The 20,000-nt window shown below is 39.4% G+C and overlaps 1 protein-coding gene across 3 annotated transcripts in view; it reads right to left on the minus strand.

The window, feature by feature from the left end:
* The window catches only part of LOC138012431 (uncharacterized), a 44,949-nt gene that overhangs the window by 4,926 nt on the left and 20,023 nt on the right, over positions 1-20,000 (minus strand). Inside the window, exons 4-9 of one of the 3 annotated variants that reach the window (XM_068859202.1) lie at positions 15,113-15,448; positions 12,888-13,223; positions 10,663-10,998; positions 9,934-10,047; positions 4,996-5,076; positions 4,371-4,386 (exon numbers count right to left, since the gene is read on the minus strand). In XM_068859202.1, coding sequence (XP_068715303.1) covers positions 4,371-4,386; positions 4,996-5,076; positions 9,934-10,047; positions 10,663-10,998; positions 12,888-13,223; positions 15,113-15,448 — 1,219 coding nt within the window. Of the gene's footprint in view, positions 1-4,370; positions 4,387-4,995; positions 5,077-5,428; positions 5,553-9,924; positions 10,048-10,662; positions 10,999-12,887; positions 13,224-15,112; positions 15,449-20,000 lie in introns of those variants that run through there. The other 2 variants (XM_068859201.1, XR_011125036.1) reach the window with 2 other exon arrangements.

The following is a 20,000-nucleotide window of genomic DNA, read 5'->3' on the forward strand; positions in this document are numbered from 1 at the left end:
TTTGTCCGAAAATCAAACAAAAAGAAATGTTGTGTCAATTAAGGAAAAAAAAAATTAAATCGAATCAAATCAAGTCCTTTTGTAAGGAAAGAGTATGAAAAATGTAGGCAAAATATATATTTCCTTTGCGGAAATTGATATTTGTAAGTATAGGTAATCACATGATTTCGAGTGCAATTTGGAATAAATAAGCAAGAGTAAATTTTTCAAAGGCCAACAAAAGTGCACGAGCCCGTAGGGCGAGTGCACTTTGTGGCCTTTGAAAAATTTACAAGTGCTTATTTATTCCAAATTGCACGAGAAAAATCATGTGATTACTTATTAATAATATACACGAAAAACATAACTACAACAAAAAAATTTTGACAGGGCGCGCTTTTTTTTAGTTCATTCAACTGATTGGCTGAAACAAATTACAACGTTTGTCAAATGCAAACTTACAAGACCGACACTTTCAAAATCATTCAAATTAGAACTTGGAAATGTGTGAGGACTGATTTAAAACCTTTCAAGCGTTTTAAATTTATGTAAAGAAAACTCGCTTTACAATAATTAGGAAAAGTAAACGTTCAATCAGAATCATCCTCAATAATGAACGCTCGGCGTTTACAAGAACTGGGCTGTCGTTTTGAAATCTCAGGAGCTCGCTTCGAGCGGCCAATGATGAAAGACACTTGACAGTTGTTGAACGTGTTCATCATGGTCTGTTCCTGGGACCTCATCATGGTTGGATTTACAGAGAAATTCTGAGTTTGAAAACCTGAAAGTGATGGTGGGAATTGGTTTTCTTTCGTCGCTGTCATCGATGGGCCGGCCAATGTGTGTGGTACTGGCATGTTCGTGTTTACCGGAGCGAGTGGAGCCGCAGTTGTCGTGATGTCGGAAACTGCCATTCGCTTTTTCTCAGCACCGGGGTTTTCATAATTCCGTTTGGATATTGCACTGGAGAGTCGTCGTTGTTCTTCCTCGTCGGCTTCATCGTAATCGTCAAGGGATTGTACGCTTCGGTGGCCTGTGACCTTCACTATATCTGAGCGTTCAACGTTTGCTTTCTTTAGCTTGCTCACTGTTGTCTTTCTAGCACTGTGATTCGTAAATTTTTTGTGACTTTCTTCAAGGCTAGTACCCGCCACAGTTGTTTTCATCATGTTGCTAATGGTGTTTACGCCCATTGGTTGAGTTTTTGAACCAGATGTTGTCATTCAGTCTTCGGTTTCTTTTGATACTGAGGTAGAAAGGACCTGACCATCGCATGTTAAGTGGTCTTCGCTCGACAAACTGCTTGAAGAGAGCAACCGGACACCTTTCTCCTCCAACAGAGAACATTCGTGGCTGAAAATCTCTGTTCTTGCTCTGCAGTCCGCCCTGTCTGGTCTTCGTTGGACCTTCGGTAAACTGCACGAACTCCATACCTTCGTCATTTTTGCAGAGTTGAAAATCTTCCATTTTCATTGCGTGGTGCTCTTGACGACCGCGGAGACCAAAAAACTGCGTCAAAAGCCACCACATAGAAGAAATAAGCGCTTCTGGAGTTTTGGAGCCAAATTTTTCTCCCTCCCACAGCACCTCCTCTTCTTCCTCAGTTAAACTTCTGGCTTTATTTGGACGTTTGCCCATACCGGATTGGCGAAGTTGCCGAGCTTTCCCCTCTAAAACTTGCTTGGAAGAGTGGAACTCCCTGTCTCTTATGATGGAAAACTTGTATCCTTTCTCATTTAAATGTCTATCAAGTGCAGCTATCATCACTTTTAAGCTGTCTGGCTCGTAGTCGTCACCGTTTTTGTTTTTTACTTCAGCGTAGAATGATTCAAGTAGCTTGTTTAGTTTTCCTGGCTCGTTTTCCTCGATTTTGTTGACAATATTTTTCTGTTTGCACCACGTCTCCCATACATTCAGCCAGAAAGACGTACTCTTTACTGTATTTGGGTTTTTGGAAAAATTTTTTAGCTCTTCAATCGTTGTTTCGCTCGCAAAACCAAATCGTTGTTTGCTGAAAACTCCGGCCATTTTCCTCCGCGTCTTATCTTAAAATTTCCGCCAATATGTTGCTATAGAAACAGCTCTAATCTGATTGGTTCTTGTTGGTTTCTTTTGTGTGTTTAGCCAATCAGAAAGCCTTTGTAATTTGCACTCGTGTTACAAGTTTGCACTCGTGTTACACATTTTGCACTCGTGTTACAGAAGAGCTGCACTCCTTTCTCAGCCAATCAGAATTGAGTAATTTTTTCGTGTATATTATTAAGACCGTTACCTCCTGTAAAAGGCTAATTTAAAGTGCGTTTGCATTACAGAACGCAAATTAAACGATATCCATTTTCAGAACATGTAAGAAGTGATTTTTATCTCAACTAGTTATGTTAAAACCCCTCTAACCAGCTGAGATTTTATCATAACTCAATTGCATTTTTAAGTATTATTTTCTTCTTTATTCATAAACAGTGTATATTTATAACAAAATGGGAAAAAATGCGGCCTAGGGCCATTCCTGACACAGAGGGCACAGTTTTTCCCAATACGGACCGACCTAAGTCGGCAAATAACGTGTTTATTTATTAACTTATTTATTCTTTTTTATCTACGGGAATGCTGTGAGACCGATTGCTTTGAGACCGAGAAAAGAAATCAAATTAGGTGAGATGGATGAACTGTAAAAATGTCATTCAAATGTCACCTTTCAAAGTATCTGGCCTCACAAAAAGAAAGATTACCTGACTAAAAACTGTCAAATGGTTTTCCAGTCATTAAAAAAATCTGTGGAATGTTTATCACGTTCTCTCGAAATAGGTTCAACATAATTTAATCTTTATAAAACTATCAATTTAAAAAAAATTGATTTGAGTTTGAGAAACTGACAAGAGAAACGTCTTCCTCAATCAGAATTGGAATCATTGCTGATTATCGCCACCCGTTTCCTTTTTTGCAGCCGGCCGCGAGGTGACGACATCTTCTGAACACATTGCTGGCTGTAGCTGGCGTGTTAAGATTTAAGGTGGATCCTTCACACTAGCCAATTGTCGCTCCCAAGAGTAAGCCTTCGGTCTTCAAACTTGATGCTTCTTGCCTTTGAACTGACAGTTCGGAAGCTTTGGCAGCTTGAATCTCCGAGTTGCTTGCAGAGTCGGTAACGTTGGACCGACTACGAGCCATTGATAAAAATCGTCGCTGATGTCTTTGCGAGGCTGACTTGTATGTGTCTAAATTTTTAAGGCTTTTATGACCACTGAGTTGGGCTGCATAATTCTCTGGGAGATCATCAGCATCCATTAAGCGGGATATGCAGGTTTTCCTTACGGAGTGGTTAATGATATTTTCAGGCGGTCCCTGCGGCTTTGGCTACGTTCACGAGGAATTTTCCGACAGCATTCTTACCGAGAGGACTATTGCAGTACCAGTTCAGGGTCCCTGGCTTTCTCTTATGGTTGATAGCCAAAAAATAGCGAGTCCGGCTGTTTCATCCTTTCCGGACGATCAGCGGTGAAGTTAAAGATCAGCATGACTGGGCAACGCTCGTTGTGTGTGGCTAGCGTGGTTGGATTTAAGGCTCCTTTTTTTTTTTTTTACCTTCGCCATGTCTGGAAAGCAGCTCACTTCAGGTTGCTGTCTATAATAAGTCTCCCATCATTCCCATGGGCTCATTACATCTTAAGGTTGCTCAAACTGGTTTCAAAAATTTGGAAGGAATGTGTATATACTCTCATGGTACCATATGAAACACTAATAATTGCTAAAGAAGATGCACATATCATGGCAACCAAAAAACCATCTAAAAAGCCCTATATTTAGTGTTTGAGCGCTTTTATCTCAAATGACCCCCATTCTTTTAATGCTGAAAAGTGAATTAGCGGTATAAGGAAAAACTAGCGGATTCGGAGCCACCCTATTTTTTTTTCACTTGCGAAGGTGCCTCTGAATCTACTCCAGATATTTTTTTAACTTTGCAGAAAGTTCTAATCAAGCGTGGTAATCACTCTCTAGCAATAAAAATAAAAATAAAAAAAGGGGTCACCGAGTTTTGAGATATATACGTTTAAAGACAAAATATAGACTGTTTTTAGATGGCTCATTTGTTGCCATGATAACCTGTTACGTCACATTAATGTGTGCATCTATTGGTGTTTCCTGTTCATCACAACATTACCATTAAGTGAAAACGTTTGGTAGATTCAATTCTTCCAAATAGTACACCTTGTTTTTGAAAGCGTTGAAACTGGTTTGACCTCCTAACATCAGTAGTATCATTTTATGACATTTAACCTATGCTACCGTTAATCTCAAAAAGTTTTGTAAGGAGATCTAACGATACTGTTCAAAGAATTACCTTCTCTTCTTACCTGTCCATCCTAAAGTCTTAATGAATACGCAATACTTACGTATATTTTCTTCCACCTAAGACGTCGATCAAGACAAAAACAATAACGTGAATAAGTTGCTGAACTTATCTATGGGAGGTGAGCATTTGGACAAAGTTGAACTATATTATAAACATAATAAAAGCTAACAACCTTTAAAAAAAACAAAAACAAACAAACAAACAAACAAAAACTACGCTCAACGTCCATTCGTTACTTTTGTATTTCCATGACAGCGTTAGTTAACTTTCCGATCGTAAAGGTGAATGAAACTGCAATACAAAGGTTGTACGCCAAGTACGCAATATCTAAGGATAATCTGATCTTTGCATACGATGTTCATTTTGATTTCACTAAAAAAGCCAATGGGTGTTCCCAGTAGGATTCGTTTGTCGTGGTTTTTATACTGTTTCTATTTCTGGAAGTTCTTTACTATACATTCTATATGGGATACTATCAATTGGCAGTCATTTTCAACTATGCCTGTCTTGTCTTTTTTTTTTTTTTCAATAAATCATTTTCCGTCTTCTTTAAGTTATTTCTTCTTTCAGCTCAATGGCTATTGGAATGCAATGGGGCCTGTTTTGTAACAGGTCTGTAAATAGGGCAAACCAGCCATGTTGCAATTTAGAGTAATCTCCCTTACGTTTTCTGATCCAAACAGTATAAACCACCAACACAATCAAAGCGACGAGCAGCACTCCTATGACAGGCCCATATACCATTGCTGTAGAAAAGCAAGGCAAAGCATTTATTAGCTAAAAACCTTTTTTAATTCGATGATTCTCTGAACTTGTCTAAAACTATTATTTTTGTTGGCTTAAGTTAATTCCATTGAAATTGTTCTACTATCAAACTTTTTTGAAAACTTGGCATATTTAACATTCGTGATATAAACATTAAAAATATGCAATAAAAAAATGGGGTCACCGTGCTTGTTTACGCGTCAGAAGGCCCTTAAAATGGGGTATTTTTACTGGTTGCACGTTAAAAATTCGAATCACTCTTACTCAGAATTAAGTCTTCGTTACTTGAAAGATACAAAATTTTATTTTGAAAATATAGCTTCTTTTATTTACATAAGCAGTATTGCTTCATTTACGCCGTTTTTGATTGCCTGGTTGTGGGAATAGTGCACTCTTTAGAACAGTTCCGTCGTTAGCTTGAAGTCCTCGCCTTGGCCAAAATACACCCAGTACGGAACTGTTTTCAAAAAAAAAAACATATTGTACTATCAAACGTTTTTTCTTCTTCAAATATGTTCTTTATTAGATTGTTCTTAGCAAATACCTGAGGAAAAATCGGGGGTTACCGTGCTCCTTTGAGAGAAAAGGAGCATTTATTTCGCTATCGGGCTTAGTTTGAGGGAAATCTCTTACGTTTTGTACGCGCACGTGCTCATGATCGCGCGCTAATGACGCGAAAATCGTGGGCAGAGGGATGCGCAATGCAATACCAAGGAATTACCTTAACTGTCTTCCTCAAACCGTTTTTAGAGGCTCCTATACTGAATAATGTGTTTAGTACTAGGTTGAAGTGATAGATTGCTTTGCATTCTGATAGTCCTTTGCAAACAGCTATGTAAAGTACTTTGTGACGCCTACCCAGTGTCGAACCTGTACTGTATTCGACGGAGGTGCCTTAGACGGGAAACTGTATTAGAGGGTAGCCCATGATACACTGTGTTCGCCGTGTTTGTGCAAAGAACCATGTTTGAACGGTCGCGTTCTTTGGAAGTATCCTGTAACAACGAGGCGAGGGTTTATTAAAGGACAGTATTTTACATCTGGCAACAAGAACGGGATAGCAGAGAATACTTTCATAGACGTTTAAAGTGGACTTTGCATTTGGTGACGTGTAGTTTGTTGTGATGCCCGGAGGATTCGGCGAGTGCCGCCGCTAGCGGTAGAGTTTTGACGCCTATGGCTGTAGAAGTCGGGGAATTACAGCCTTTTCAAGTTAAGGGGGACCCACATTCCATTTCACAATGTTGGAGGAAATAGAAAAGAGCCTTTGGCCTGTGCGTGGTGGGTAAAGGAATCACGAGTGATTCGCAGAAACGAGGTCTTTTCCTTCACACGGCCTTGAGGTACAAGAGATATTTTTTTTTACCCTGGTGGCTGACGCTGAGGACAAGGATTACGCCGCCACATTAAAGGCACTTGCTGATTATTTTATTCTTAAAGTTAACGTGCCTTTTGAACGACACTTGTTCAGACAAATCAGCCAGAGTAGCGAAAAGACTGTTGACCAGTTTGTCTGTCGGTTGAGACAGCAGGCGGCCTCTTGTGACTTCGGGGAGCGGGAGGATGTGTACAACAAAGACCAACTAATTTATAAATGCTATTCAGCAAAGTTGCGCAGGAAATTTATCGAGAAACAAGGCACTGCTACATTAAATGGCTATTGGTAACTGATAGAGCACAGGAAGCGACTGATTTGCAAATGCAAGCAATGGGAGGGAACGCTATTCCAAATCATGAGAATATTGTCACTGATGTCAAGTTGGGTGTCGAGTTAACAGTAAGAGGAGGGAGTGTTATAACTGTGGCCGGGAGGGCCGTTTTTGCAAACAATAGGAGATGCAAGTGTGATCGGTGTGGATTAATCGGTCATTTTAAAGTCAAGTGTTGCCGAAGGCTACCACAAGAATCCCAACAGTCACAGAAACACATCGGGAGCAATTGGGGTGGGATAGCTGATCCAAGGAGAAATGAGAAGGGAAAGAAGACCAAAACAAATTGTGTGGATAGTGCAAACGATGGAATGGTGGAAAACAAGGAATGGTCTAATTCCACACACGATTATGTGTGTTCTGTGGGAGAAAACTACAGGTTGGCGGTGTCATTTTGCAGAATGTTCTACTTGACTCAGGAGCGATATGCAACCCTCTGGGAAGGGGACCTGGCAGTGGCTCAAGTACCGTTAAGTCCAATGCCAGACCCGGAAAAAGGCTAAGTTTCTATTTGCATACAGCTGATGTGTTGTCGGCCTACAAAAACGTAACCCTGAAAGCTGATTTTGTGGTTATGAAGGGAGGTGTAGAACTCTGCTTTGTCGAGACCCTGCTGAGAGACGTTGAATCTTTCCATGCTGTGTTGGGGCAGAGACTAATAGCCAAGACATCAAGGACACAAATAAGAAAATTTTCAATGGTGTAGGTCTTCTTATAATAATAATAATAATAATAATAATAATAATAATAATAATAATAATAATAATAATAATACTCATCTACTGACTGAGTTACAAGGTCAGACGGGGGCAGGCTGTGGGAACTGAAGATGTTAAAGTCACGGCAATGAACATGTACAAGTACAAGGAAGGGTTATGTTTTAGCAAACGACCAACGTCTTCATGAACTCTGAACTAAACAACAACTCATTAAATCTTAGAATAAAGCGCAAGTTCCGCATTAAGTATAACACTAATAGGTTTAGGGACATCTATCTATCTATCTAGCCCCAGCATTAGATTCACCCGTACCCATTTACACACCTTGGTGGAGAGAGGCACCGTGAGAGTAAAGTGTCTTGCCCAAGAACACAACATAATGTCCCCGGCCAGGACCCGAACCCGGAACACTCGATCCATAGTAGAGCACACTGAATCTGTGGTGGTCGTGATTATTACAGTAGATATTTTGAATTCGTTATCCTAAGGTCAATTACAAGTGCCAAGATCATAAAGGGCCTTAAACCAACCTTTTCTCGCTTTGGAGTACCCTATACGCCTAAAACTGACAACGGTTCTCAATTTGTTTCAGAGGAATTTAAAGCTTTCCTTGCAGAAAGTGGGATAGATAACCGCACAACACCACTATTATTGCCCCAGGCTAACGGGGTAGTCGAACTCCGAGACCGTACCCAGTTGAAGGTTATTCAGATTGCCCAGATTGAAGGAAAAGATTGGCGTCAGGAACTGCTAACATGTCTAACTGCATACAGATTAACCTCTCAGATCACAACCGGTGCAAAACCATTCCATTTATTATTTGGGAGACAAATGCAGACTAAGCTACCGGACCTGAAGCGTGAGGCACCTATCACCAGTAAGGGCCCGTGACCGAGACTGGGCAAGTAAGCTGTCACAGAAAGAGTATGTCGATGCCGGAAGACAAGCCGCAGAAAGTCAAGTTGAACTTGGGGATAATGTCCTCCTAAGAAACACGAAAGCAAATAAACTGTTCCCAAACTACATTCCAAGTAACCAAGAAAAATTGCTTCTGCTATTGAGGCCATAAAGCGAATCAGGCATCTTGTCCCCAATGGGACCTTACATTCTATTTATCAGGCCCTAGTACAACCTCATTTCAACTACTGCAATATTGTTTGGGGAAACTGTGGAGTAATTTTGCAGGACAAACTGCAGAAAGTACAAGACAGAGCAGCCCTTGTCTTGACCTACTGTAACTATGACGCTGATGTCAACAATTCATTTGAACTGTTAGGATGGAAATCCCTAGTCTTTCAAAGGCAAATTGAAAGAGCAACAACGGTCCCTACCGGGACTAGCTCCTGGGTATCTCTGCTCGAAATTTGTCCATCGTAACTCTGGGTATTGTCTGAGAGACTCTGTGAATAAGGTAAATGTTCCGCAGCCGCGCACAAACTACTACCAAAACAGCTTAGGCTATAGTGGCGCAGTCTTGTGGAACAGTTTGCCATTAGAACTAAGGAAAGCAGATTCCCTCAATCAATTCAAACGACTGATTAAATTATCTAGGCCATTATTCTAAACACGGCATTTTATTTTTTGATATTGAAAAAACATAGTTAATGTAGTTTACATAGTTTGATCTATACTTGGTTTTAAATTTTTAATTGTACATACGGTTTTATATTGCTGATGAATTGTGCCGTGGTTAAATAAAGATTAAATAAATAAATAAATAAATAAATAAATAAATAAATAAATAAATAAATAAATAAGTAGAACAAGTCCCTTTGAAGTCACAGCCAAGAAGGGAGGAGAAGTGACGGTAAGGAGAAAAGATGGTGTGCAGACAAAGTGAAACGTGTCCTATGTGAAAAAAGTACCGCGAGAGAATCTCAGAAAATGCTGGCACCGAGCGTCGAGAGCAGGAAGACTTGGATATAACAGGTTTAACAGTTAAGGAACGGGATCCCATAGAACCTCTCTGTCTGGGGGTCACTGATTTAACAACACCTATGCAGCCTGTTGCCAAAGGCCAGCTCGAGCAATTACATTGCCAAAACGATTTGATGATTATGTACTGTCAAGAGGATGACTGAGGACATTGGCTTGTAGATCTAACGGCAGCCGAGCTTTGCACAGTATGCATTATTGAATTGAACTTCATTACTTTATTAAAGGGCAGTATTTTACAGAACCCAAACCCCTTCATTACTGTGTTATGAATAAAACTATAACCACTTCTTTTCCGGCAGCGAATAAAAATTGAATTTTCAGTAAAACGATTCTAAAACAACAAAATGTATTGGGACAATTTCGGAAAATTTGTTGAGGCGATAGAAACTTTAAAGGAATAACTTAAAAACATCATTCGCGAATAAGAAGAGCGAAGCAATCGTTGTTTTACTTGATGACCAACCTTTCTTACTTTGTCCGCCTTCATTTGCCTTCCTCTCAGTGTGAGAATGGGATGATTGCGTTAGTGACTGTGACGTAGCCTTTGCAGTGACTGAGCTGCCTGAACTCGCTGAAGTTGGATGAACTGGTTAAATGATACAAATTATAAAATACTCTCACTACGCTTGCTAATGTTGACAATAACATGATAATGGTGATAACCTGGAACAGGACCTCAGAGACGTAACTTTTAGGGAATTCAAGGGGAATAATGGTCCCGTTTTTCCTCATCTGGAGGAGGATATGCCAGTTAGCAATTTTGTCAATTGAGGGGTATTGAAATATAAATTCGATACTTTGCGATTATTTAGAATAAACATCTGGTATCTGATATCCTACAACGTCTATCGTTACTTTAAATCTGAGCTAGAAGAAAGATGTTTGTAGGTACAAGAAAACGCTTTAGATTTAGATAGGATTTTCGCCTTTCGCCGTTTTCATTGACAAATCAACCGGATATTCAAACCACCGTACTTGAAAAGCACTTTAGAAAATTTTTGTATTTAGTAACGAAAACATGCCTATGTGAGGAACGGCCTAGTCCAAATGATAGTTTCCAAATTTGTAGCAGTTGTGGGGAATGAGGGTTTAAAATTTCCAATTTCCAGTTGTTTTTGTGTAATGTGAAATCAAGCGATATACGAAGGCGCCCTATACGCTTGGCTGCGAGTCAGATTATTATGTCTTTCTTGCTACTTACGTGATTTATTGAATGTATAGTAGGAAGCAAAGAACCCGCTGTCTTTAGTGTGGTTATTTGATTTAAACACCACAAACATATGGTTTGAGGTGGAAGATATTCCTTCCTTTGGGGGAGGCTGACCATTGTAGAACACTCCTAACACTTTTTTCGAGGCATCCTCTCCATCGTACACAAGCAAACTGTCATTTCCAGCGTTTTGCAAACTAAAGTTGGTAAACTTTATGATAATTTGCAATACAGGCGAGACCGTGATCCTCCAGGAACAATAATGTATGTCAGCGTCCATTCTTGAGTTGAAAGTTCCAATCGCACCAGTTAGGTTCACACTACATGCTTTAGGAAGAAATTCAAAATTGCGAATCAACGTCAAAATCTGATTTTTTTTCAAGATATAGACCTAGATGAAATGGAGCGAGAGTTCGCCTATAAACCCACGTACATTCTCCCCAAACGTCAACAAAGTCCATGCTCTTAACTAAAACCAAAGAAAACTTCTATTGATAATATATTCCGAATACAACGTGGTCATGAATTTTTGGGGGTGGGTTGGGGAGGAGGGTTGGTGCAACATCATGGTCATTGTGATGCGGTCCGCGGGCGATGGATATGTAAAAGACCAATTTCGATATATTAAAATTCAGTCGTAATTGGATTGAGCCCAGGAGTCATATCATAATTAAGTAAAGTACGATCTTCCAGGTGAGTGTAGTCCTGAGAAGGACTGTTTAAGATGGCATTAACTGACGTTTCGACAAGACTCTGAAGATGGCTTCCGCTTGGGTTGTCGAAACGTCAGTCAATGTCATCTTAAAAAGTCCTTCTAAGGACTACACTCACCCGGACGATCGTACTTTACTTAATTATAAAATTCAGGCCTAAACAAAAGGCATCATCTCGAGGTTCTGGGGAATAAATGGAAGAATTTGTATGCGTTTATTCCCCAGAGCCTCGAGATGATGACTTAGGTTCTTGTTTAGGACTGATTTTTAGTATATTAAAACTGGGGCATTGTAGTCAGGCATGGCTGCGTGACGTGATGGCCACCCTGAGTTTGGTGTTATGGTGTGTTCACCTTGCTTTTAATGCTGTTTTACTCAGTATGAATACATACGGATTTTGAATTAATGCAGTTCTGTTTCGTAGATCACACTCATCATTTATATGTGTATATGGCGTGATTAACTGATGAACTGGATCTACGAAACAAAACCGTATTAAAATCCATGTGTACTCATATTGAGCAACCATTATATCCGCTCTTTTACTATTGAGTACTGCTATGTATATGTATATGTATATGTATATTTATATGTATATGTATATGTATATGTACAATAGTATTATGTGTAGCTATTGGTGTTTCTCTCCACATATGTATATTTTGGATCTCCTCTTCCTTAAATGTTCAGCCCATGTCCCTCCATGATTGACGCCACAAATCTGCATATTAACCAAGAGCCCATCACCCAAGAGTAAGATCTAAGCAAATTGGCTCAGTCCCTGTCAAGTCAGAAAAGTGCATATTTTTTTAAACCAAGTTTTCCGGGAAAATAAAACAATAGACCAAATCAGCTAACTCAATGTTGTACCCACTACCCAATTAAAATCCGTTTTGCTCCAGGTATTTTCATATAATTTCATCTAAATGTGAATGCAACATTTTGAAGCAAATACAATACACAAAGAATTTTATCCACGGCAGATTTTAATAATGTAAGACCTTTTTTTCTATTTTTTTAATTTTCCGCAAAACGTGGTTTAGAAAAAAAAACACTTTTCTGGCGCTGATGGAGACAAACCTGACACCACAATCATACTCTTGGGTATTGGAGTATTAATGATAATAATAATAAAATAATAATAATAATAATAATAATAATAATATAATAATAATAATAATGAGCTTTATTTTAACCAGGAAGCACCTTGAGCAATCTGTTCTCCCAGGTGTCCCAGATGTCCCAGGCGAATCAACCGGATATTCAAACCACCGTACTTAAAAAGCACTTTAGAAAATTTTTGTATTTGGTAACGAAAACATGCCTATGTGAGGAACGGCCTAGTCCAAATGATAGTTTCCAAATTTGTAGCAGTTGTGGGGAATGAGGGTTTAAAATTTCCAATTTCCAGTTGTTTTTGTGTAATGTGAAATCAAGCGATATACGAAGGCGCCCTATACGCTTGGCTGCGAGTCAGATTATTATGTCTTTCTTGCTACTTACGTGATTTATTAAATGTATAGTAGGAAGCAAAGAACCCGCTGTCTTTAGTGTGGTTATTTGATTTAAACACCACAAACATATGGTTTGAGGAGGAAGATATTCCTTCCTTTGGGGGAAGCTGACCATTGTAGAACACTCCTAACACTTTTTTCGAGGCATCCTCTCCATCGTACACAAGCAAACTGTCATTTCCAGCGTTTTGCAAACTAAAGTTGGTAAACTTTATGATAATTTGCAATACAGGCGAGACCGTGATCCTCCAGGAACAATAATGTATGTCAGCGTCCATTCTTGAGTTGAAAGTTCCAATCGCACCAGTTAGGTTCACACTACATGCTTTAGGAAGAAATTCAAAATTGCGAATCAACGTCAAAATCTGATTTTTTTTCAAGATATAGACCTAGATGAAATGGAGCGAGAGTTCGCCTATAAACCCACGTACATTCTCCCCAAACGTCAACAAAGTCCATGCTCTTAACTAAAACCAAAGAAAACTTCTATTGATAATATATTCCGAATACAACGTGGTCATGAATTTTTGGGGGTGGGTTGGGGAGGAGGGTTGGTGCAACATCATGGTCATTGTGATGCGGTCCGCGGGCGATGGATATGTAAAAGACCAATTTCGATATATTAAAATTCAGTCGTAATTGGATTGAGCCCAGGAGTCATATCATAATTAAGTAAAGTACGATCTTCCAGGTGAGTGTAGTCCTGAGAAGGACTGTTTAAGATGGCATTAACTGACGTTTCGACAAGACTCTGAAGATGGCTTCCGCTTGGGTTGTCGAAACGTCAGTCAATGTCATCTTAAAAAGTCCTTCTAAGGACTACACTCACCCGGACGATCGTACTTTACTTAATTATAAAATTCAGGCCTAAACAAAAGGCATCATCTCGAGGTTCTGGGGAATAAATGGAAGAATTTGTATGCGTTTATTCCCCAGAGCCTCGAGATGATGACTTAGGTTCTTGTTTAGGACTGATTTTTAGTATATTAAAACTGGGGCATTGTAGTCAGGCATGGCTGCGTGACGTGATGGCCACCCTGAGTTTGGTGTTATGGTGTGTTCACCTTGCTTTTAATGCTGTTTTACTCAGTATGAATACATACGGATTTTGAATTAATGCAGTTCTGTTTCGTAGATCACACTCATCATTTATATGTGTATATGGCGTGATTAACTGATGAACTGGATCTACGAAACAAAACCGTATTAAAATCCATGTGTACTCATATTGAGCAACCATTATATCCGCTCTTTTACTATTGAGTACTGCTATGTATATGTATATGTATATGTATATTTATATGTATATGTATATGTATATGTACAATAGTATTATGTGTAGCTATTGGTGTTTCTCTCCACATATGTATATTTTGGATCTCCTCTTCCTTAAATGTTCAGCCCATGTCCCTCCATGATTGACGCCACAAATCTGCATATTAACCAAGAGCCCATCACCCAAGAGTAAGATCTAAGCAAATTGGCTCAGTCCCTGTCAAGTCAGAAAAGTGCATATTTTTTTAAACCAAGTTTTCCGGGAAAATAAAACAATAGACCAAATCAGCTAACTCAATGTTGTACCCACTACCCAATTAAAATCCGTTTTGCTCCAGGTATTTTCATATAATTTCATCTAAATGTGAATGCAACATTTTGAAGCAAATACAATACACAAAGAATTTTATCCACGGCAGATTTTAATAATGTAAGACCTTTTTTTCTATTTTTTTAATTTTCCGCAAAACGTGGTTTAGAAAAAAAAACACTTTTCTGGCGCTGATGGAGACAAACCTGACACCACAATCATACTCTTGGGTATTGGAGTATTAATGATAATAATAATAAAATAATAATAATAATAATAATAATAATAATATAATAATAATAATAATGAGCTTTATTTTAACCAGGAAGCACCTTGAGCAATCTGTTCTCCCAGGTGTCCCAGATGTCCCAGGCGAATCAACCGGATATTCAAACCACCGTACTTAAAAAGCACTTTAGAAAATTTTTGTATTTGGTAACGAAAACATGCCTATGTGAGGAACGGCCTAGTCCAAATGATAGTTTCCAAATTTGTAGCAGTTGTGGGGAATGAGGGTTTAAAATTTCCAATTTCCAGTTGTTTTTGTGTAATGTGAAATCAAGCGATATACGAAGGCGCCCTATACGCTTGGCTGCGAGTCAGATTATTATGTCTTTCTTGCTACTTACGTGATTTATTAAATGTATAGTAGGAAGCAAAGAACCCGCTGTCTTTAGTGTGGTTATTTGATTTAAACACCACAAACATATGGTTTGAGGAGGAAGATATTCCTTCCTTTGGGGGAAGCTGACCATTGTAGAACACTCCTAACACTTTTTTCGAGGCATCCTCTCCATCGTACACAAGCAAACTGTCATTTCCAGCGTTTTGCAAACTAAAGTTGGTAAACTTTATGATAATTTGCAATACAGGCGAGACCGTGATCCTCCAGGAACAATAATGTATGTCAGCGTCCATTCTTGAGTTGAAAGTTCCAATCGCACCAGTTAGGTTCACACTACATGCTTTAGGAAGAAATTCAAAATTGCGAATCAACGTCAAAATCTGATTTTTTTTCAAGATATAGACCTAGATGAAATGGAGCGAGAGTTCGCCTATAAACCCACGTACATTCTCCCCAAACGTCAACAAAGTCCATGCTCTTAACTAAAACCAAAGAAAACTTCTATTGATAATATATTCCAAATGCAACGTGGTCATGAATTTTTGGGGGTGGGTTGGGGAGGAGGGTTGGTGCAACATCATGGTCATTGTGATGCGGTCCGCGGGCGATGGATATGTAATAGACCAATTTCGATATATTAAAATTCAGTCGTAATTGGATTGAGCCCAGGAGTCATATCATAATTAAGTAAAGTACGATCTTCCAGGTGAGTGTAGTCCTGAGAAGGACTGTTTAAGATGGCATTAACTGACGTTTCGACAAGACTCTGAAGATGGCTTCCGCTTGGGTTGTCGAAACGTCAGTCAATGTCATCTTAAAAAGTCCTTCTAAGGACTACACTCACCCGGACGATCGTACTTTACTTAATTATAAAATGCAGGCCTAAACAAAAGGCATCATCTCGAGGTTCTGGGGAATAAATGGAAGAATTTGTATGCGTTTATTCCCCAGAGCCTCGAGATGATGACTTAAATTCTTGTTTAGGACTGATTTTTAGTATATTAAAACTGGGGCATTGTAGTCAGGCATGGCTGCGTGACGTGATGGCCACTCTGAGTTTGGTGTTATGGTGTGTTCACCTTGCTTTTAATGCTGTTTTACTCAGTATGAATACATACGGATTTTGAATTAATGCAGTTCTGTTTCGTAGATCACACTCATCATTTATATGTGTATATGGCGTGATTAACTGATGAACTGGATCTACGAAACAGAACCGTATTAAAATCCATGTGTACTCATATTGAGCAACAATTATATCCGCTCTTTTACTATTGAGTACTGCTATGTATATGTATATGTATATTTATATATATATGTATATGTATATGTATATGTATATGTATATGTATATGTACAATAGTATTATGTTTAGCTATAGGTGTCTCTCTCCACATATGTATATTTTGGATCTCTTCTTCCTTAAATGTTCAGCCCATGTCCCTCCATGATTGACGCCACAAATCTGCATATTAACCAAGAGCCCATCACCCAAGAGTAAGATCTAAGCAAATTGGCTCAGTCCCTGTCAAGCCAGAAAAGTGTATATTTTTTTAAACCAAGTTTTCTGGGAAAATAAAACAATAGACCAAATCAGCTAACTCAATGTTGTACCCACTACCCAATTAAAATCCGTTTTGCTCCAGGTATTTTCATATAATTTCATCTAAATGTGAATGCAACATTTTGAAGCAAATACAATACACAAAGAATTTTATCCACGGGAGATTTTAATAATGTACGACATTTTTTTCTATTCTTTTAATTTTCCGCAAAACGTGGTTTAGAAAAAAAAAACACTTTTCTGACGCTGATGGAGACAAACCTGACACCACAATCATACTCTTGGGTATTGGAGTATTAATGATAATAATAATAAAATAATAATAATAATAATAATAATAATAATAATAATAATAATAATAATAATATAATAATAATAATGAGCTTTATTTTAACCAGGAAGCACCTTGAGCAATCTGTTCTCCCAGGTGTCCCAGGTGTCCCTATTGGCATAACTAACAAGCACAAACAGATACCGATGAAACACAACGATTTTTCCAGTGACGAAAATGTCGTATCCAGTGAATATACAATTTTTATCTTTCGCATGTGAAGATATCGCGGTTGACTTGACTACTTTAGTCTTAGCCAAAAGGAAATTACCATCGCAGCATCACTCGCGACTACAAATCAGTTGCCTTAATAATGAAACCAAGATCGAATTTTGAAATGAACTATCTAACTTCGACTTTAATCATAACCATTACAATTTTCTCAAATTTGATTGGTGCATTAACTACTTTATTTTTCACTAATTAATGCTTAGGGTAGAAATCGGACCGTGAAATTGGACAGTTGGCTGTACTGTAATCGGATTCCTGAAATCGGACGGGTACATCAGCCAATCATATTAAGTGCACTCAGCTTCATCGACCAATCACAAAAGTTATCACAATAGCGTAACAACAACCACTTACCCTACCAAACTGGCAATTTTCCAACATGGACGAATTTGGAATATTAGACGTTGACTCTGCAGGGGATATTTTTCCTAATTTCAATTTAGACTTATTTCCAAGGCTTTTGGAAAAAAGTTAACGATAATTTGTCTCTAGAACTGTCAACTAGTTTAGATGAAGCACAGCCCACGGTAACCGGAGCATCGTTAATGTCTGAGACAGTGCAACGAACGGAAACATCACTTGACAATTCTGGAGAATTAAAGCAGCAACATGTACAGTCCACTCCAGTTACAAGTGTTTCCGGCATATCTTCACAATTTGGGAAAGAAGAACAGTCCCGTTTTCCGGTTGTTTCAAATGATGAAATGGCCGAGATAAGTGAGTCCGCAGCCAGCAAAAAACACAAAGCGAACAACAAAAATATGGCTGACTGTGTGCCAAAAATGGCGTCTCGCATGAAATATCGACGATAAAATGGAGTCCTAGGGCCAACAAGTTTTGGATGATATTCTCGCAAAATTCTACGCGGAAGTCAGGAAAAAAAGATGGGCCAGAATACGAGCTAGAATACGACCTCGTATTATGTAGACTCGACCGTTATCTTCGTGAAAAAAAAAAAAAAATTACTCGGTACCCATCATCAACGGCCGAGAGTTCAAAAAGTCTCAGGAGACTCTAAATTCCAAGGCAAAATGTTTCAGATATCAAGGCAAAGCTCAGCCATACACTCGAGACGACGAGGAAATATTTTGGAGAGAAGGAAAACTAGGCAGTCACAATGGTGTTGCCCTGACGAATGTCAAATTCAAGAATTTAGCAGAGCACTTGCGTTTCGGAGACGAGTTCTTGGATACTGCTAACATTAAGAGTAACCCCAAGCGTCTCTGGTCTGTGTTGAAAACTAGCTCCAAATTTCGCAAGATACCAGAGAGTGCCTCCATGGCAACCGACATCTCGCATACAACCGCTGACACCCCGGACAAGATCGCCCACTTGTTCAATAACTATTTCACTACGGTGTTCTACAACTGCCAATCGGAAAAGGAAGGGCCAACTATACAACCTGTCATCAACGACATCGTGTTGCATGTCATCGGGGTTCAGGCTGTTCTGAAGTCGCTAGATCCGACGAGATTCCGGCGAGAATCCTGAAGGAAACCGCCGCAACTATCGCTCCATCACTGTGTACGTTGTTCAAGTTGTCCCTGGAGGAGGGTTACATACCTAGGGAGTAGAAATTAACCAATGTAGTGCTTGTCCACCAAAACGACGAAAACGACCACGGTAGACAACTACAGGCCAATCTCCCTCTTTTGTATTGTTTCAAAAGTCGTCAAAAGCTGCGTCTTAAACCGCATCAAAGAGCGATTACAAGAACTGATTGTGTAGTGTCAGCAAGGGTTTTGGTGTAGGCGATCAGAAGTCACTAACCTACTTGAGACCCTATAACATATTGAGGCCATTCTTGGTACTGGAGTGGCAGCTATTCTTGGTACTGTGTGTACTTAGACATGTCCGAAACCTTTGGCAAGGTTAGGCATGACCTGCTTTTCAACAAATTGCGGGACGCTGGCTCAGGAGGAAAGTTGCTTGATTGGCCCCAGGCGTACCTTTGTGATCGGCGCCAACGTGTCACCGTACTGGGGGCGATTTCACTTGACCTTCCTGCCACGTCGGGCGTTCCCCAGGGTTCAATTCTTGGTCCTGCTCTCTTCGTGTTATATGTAAACAACCTCCCTGACGTCATCACCAAGAGTCGTGTCGTGGTGATGTTCGCCGCTACACAAAAGTTTTATAAGGAAATGAAGTCTCAGGATGATGGCGCCCCTCAACAACAAGATCTTCACAGTATCTCTTTATGGTCTGCTGCCTCTGGTTTAGCCTTTAATCATAAGAAATGCAAGCTTCAATCCATTACAAGGAGTGCAAGCCTATATCCTCAAGCTACGAAGTCAAGCGCCGCACCATCCAGTCCTTTGAGGAGGAGCGTGAGCTCGGCGATTAAGTAGACTGTGACCTGATCATGACCTTGCACGCCAGGTTGAAAGGATACATAAGGAGGAATGCCAGGTACATTCGAAGTACTTCTACAAGGCACACCTTGTATCTTGGCCTCGTGCATGCGCATTTTGCGTACGCAAACCCAGATCTAAGCGCCTCAAGCAATAAACTAATTTCCAAACTTGAAAAAATTCAAAGACGTGCAACGAAATCTATTATCCACTTACCTTTTATCACAGAAATATCTTATAAGGACAGGTTAATATCTCTAGATCTTCTTCCCGTATGTCATTGGTATGAGCTCCTAAACATGGTATTTTTTATAAGGATGGTCCACCAAAGGACTAGAAAGACTCGAGCATCCGCTACTAGCTTTATCTTTGTCCCCAAGAGAACTACAACATATCAGAAATATTCTTTGATTAG

Source organism: Montipora foliosa, chromosome 8 (genome assembly GCF_036669935.1).
Source record: "Montipora foliosa isolate CH-2021 chromosome 8, ASM3666993v2, whole genome shotgun sequence".
NCBI classification, from domain to species: Eukaryota; Metazoa; Cnidaria; class Anthozoa; order Scleractinia; family Acroporidae; genus Montipora; species Montipora foliosa.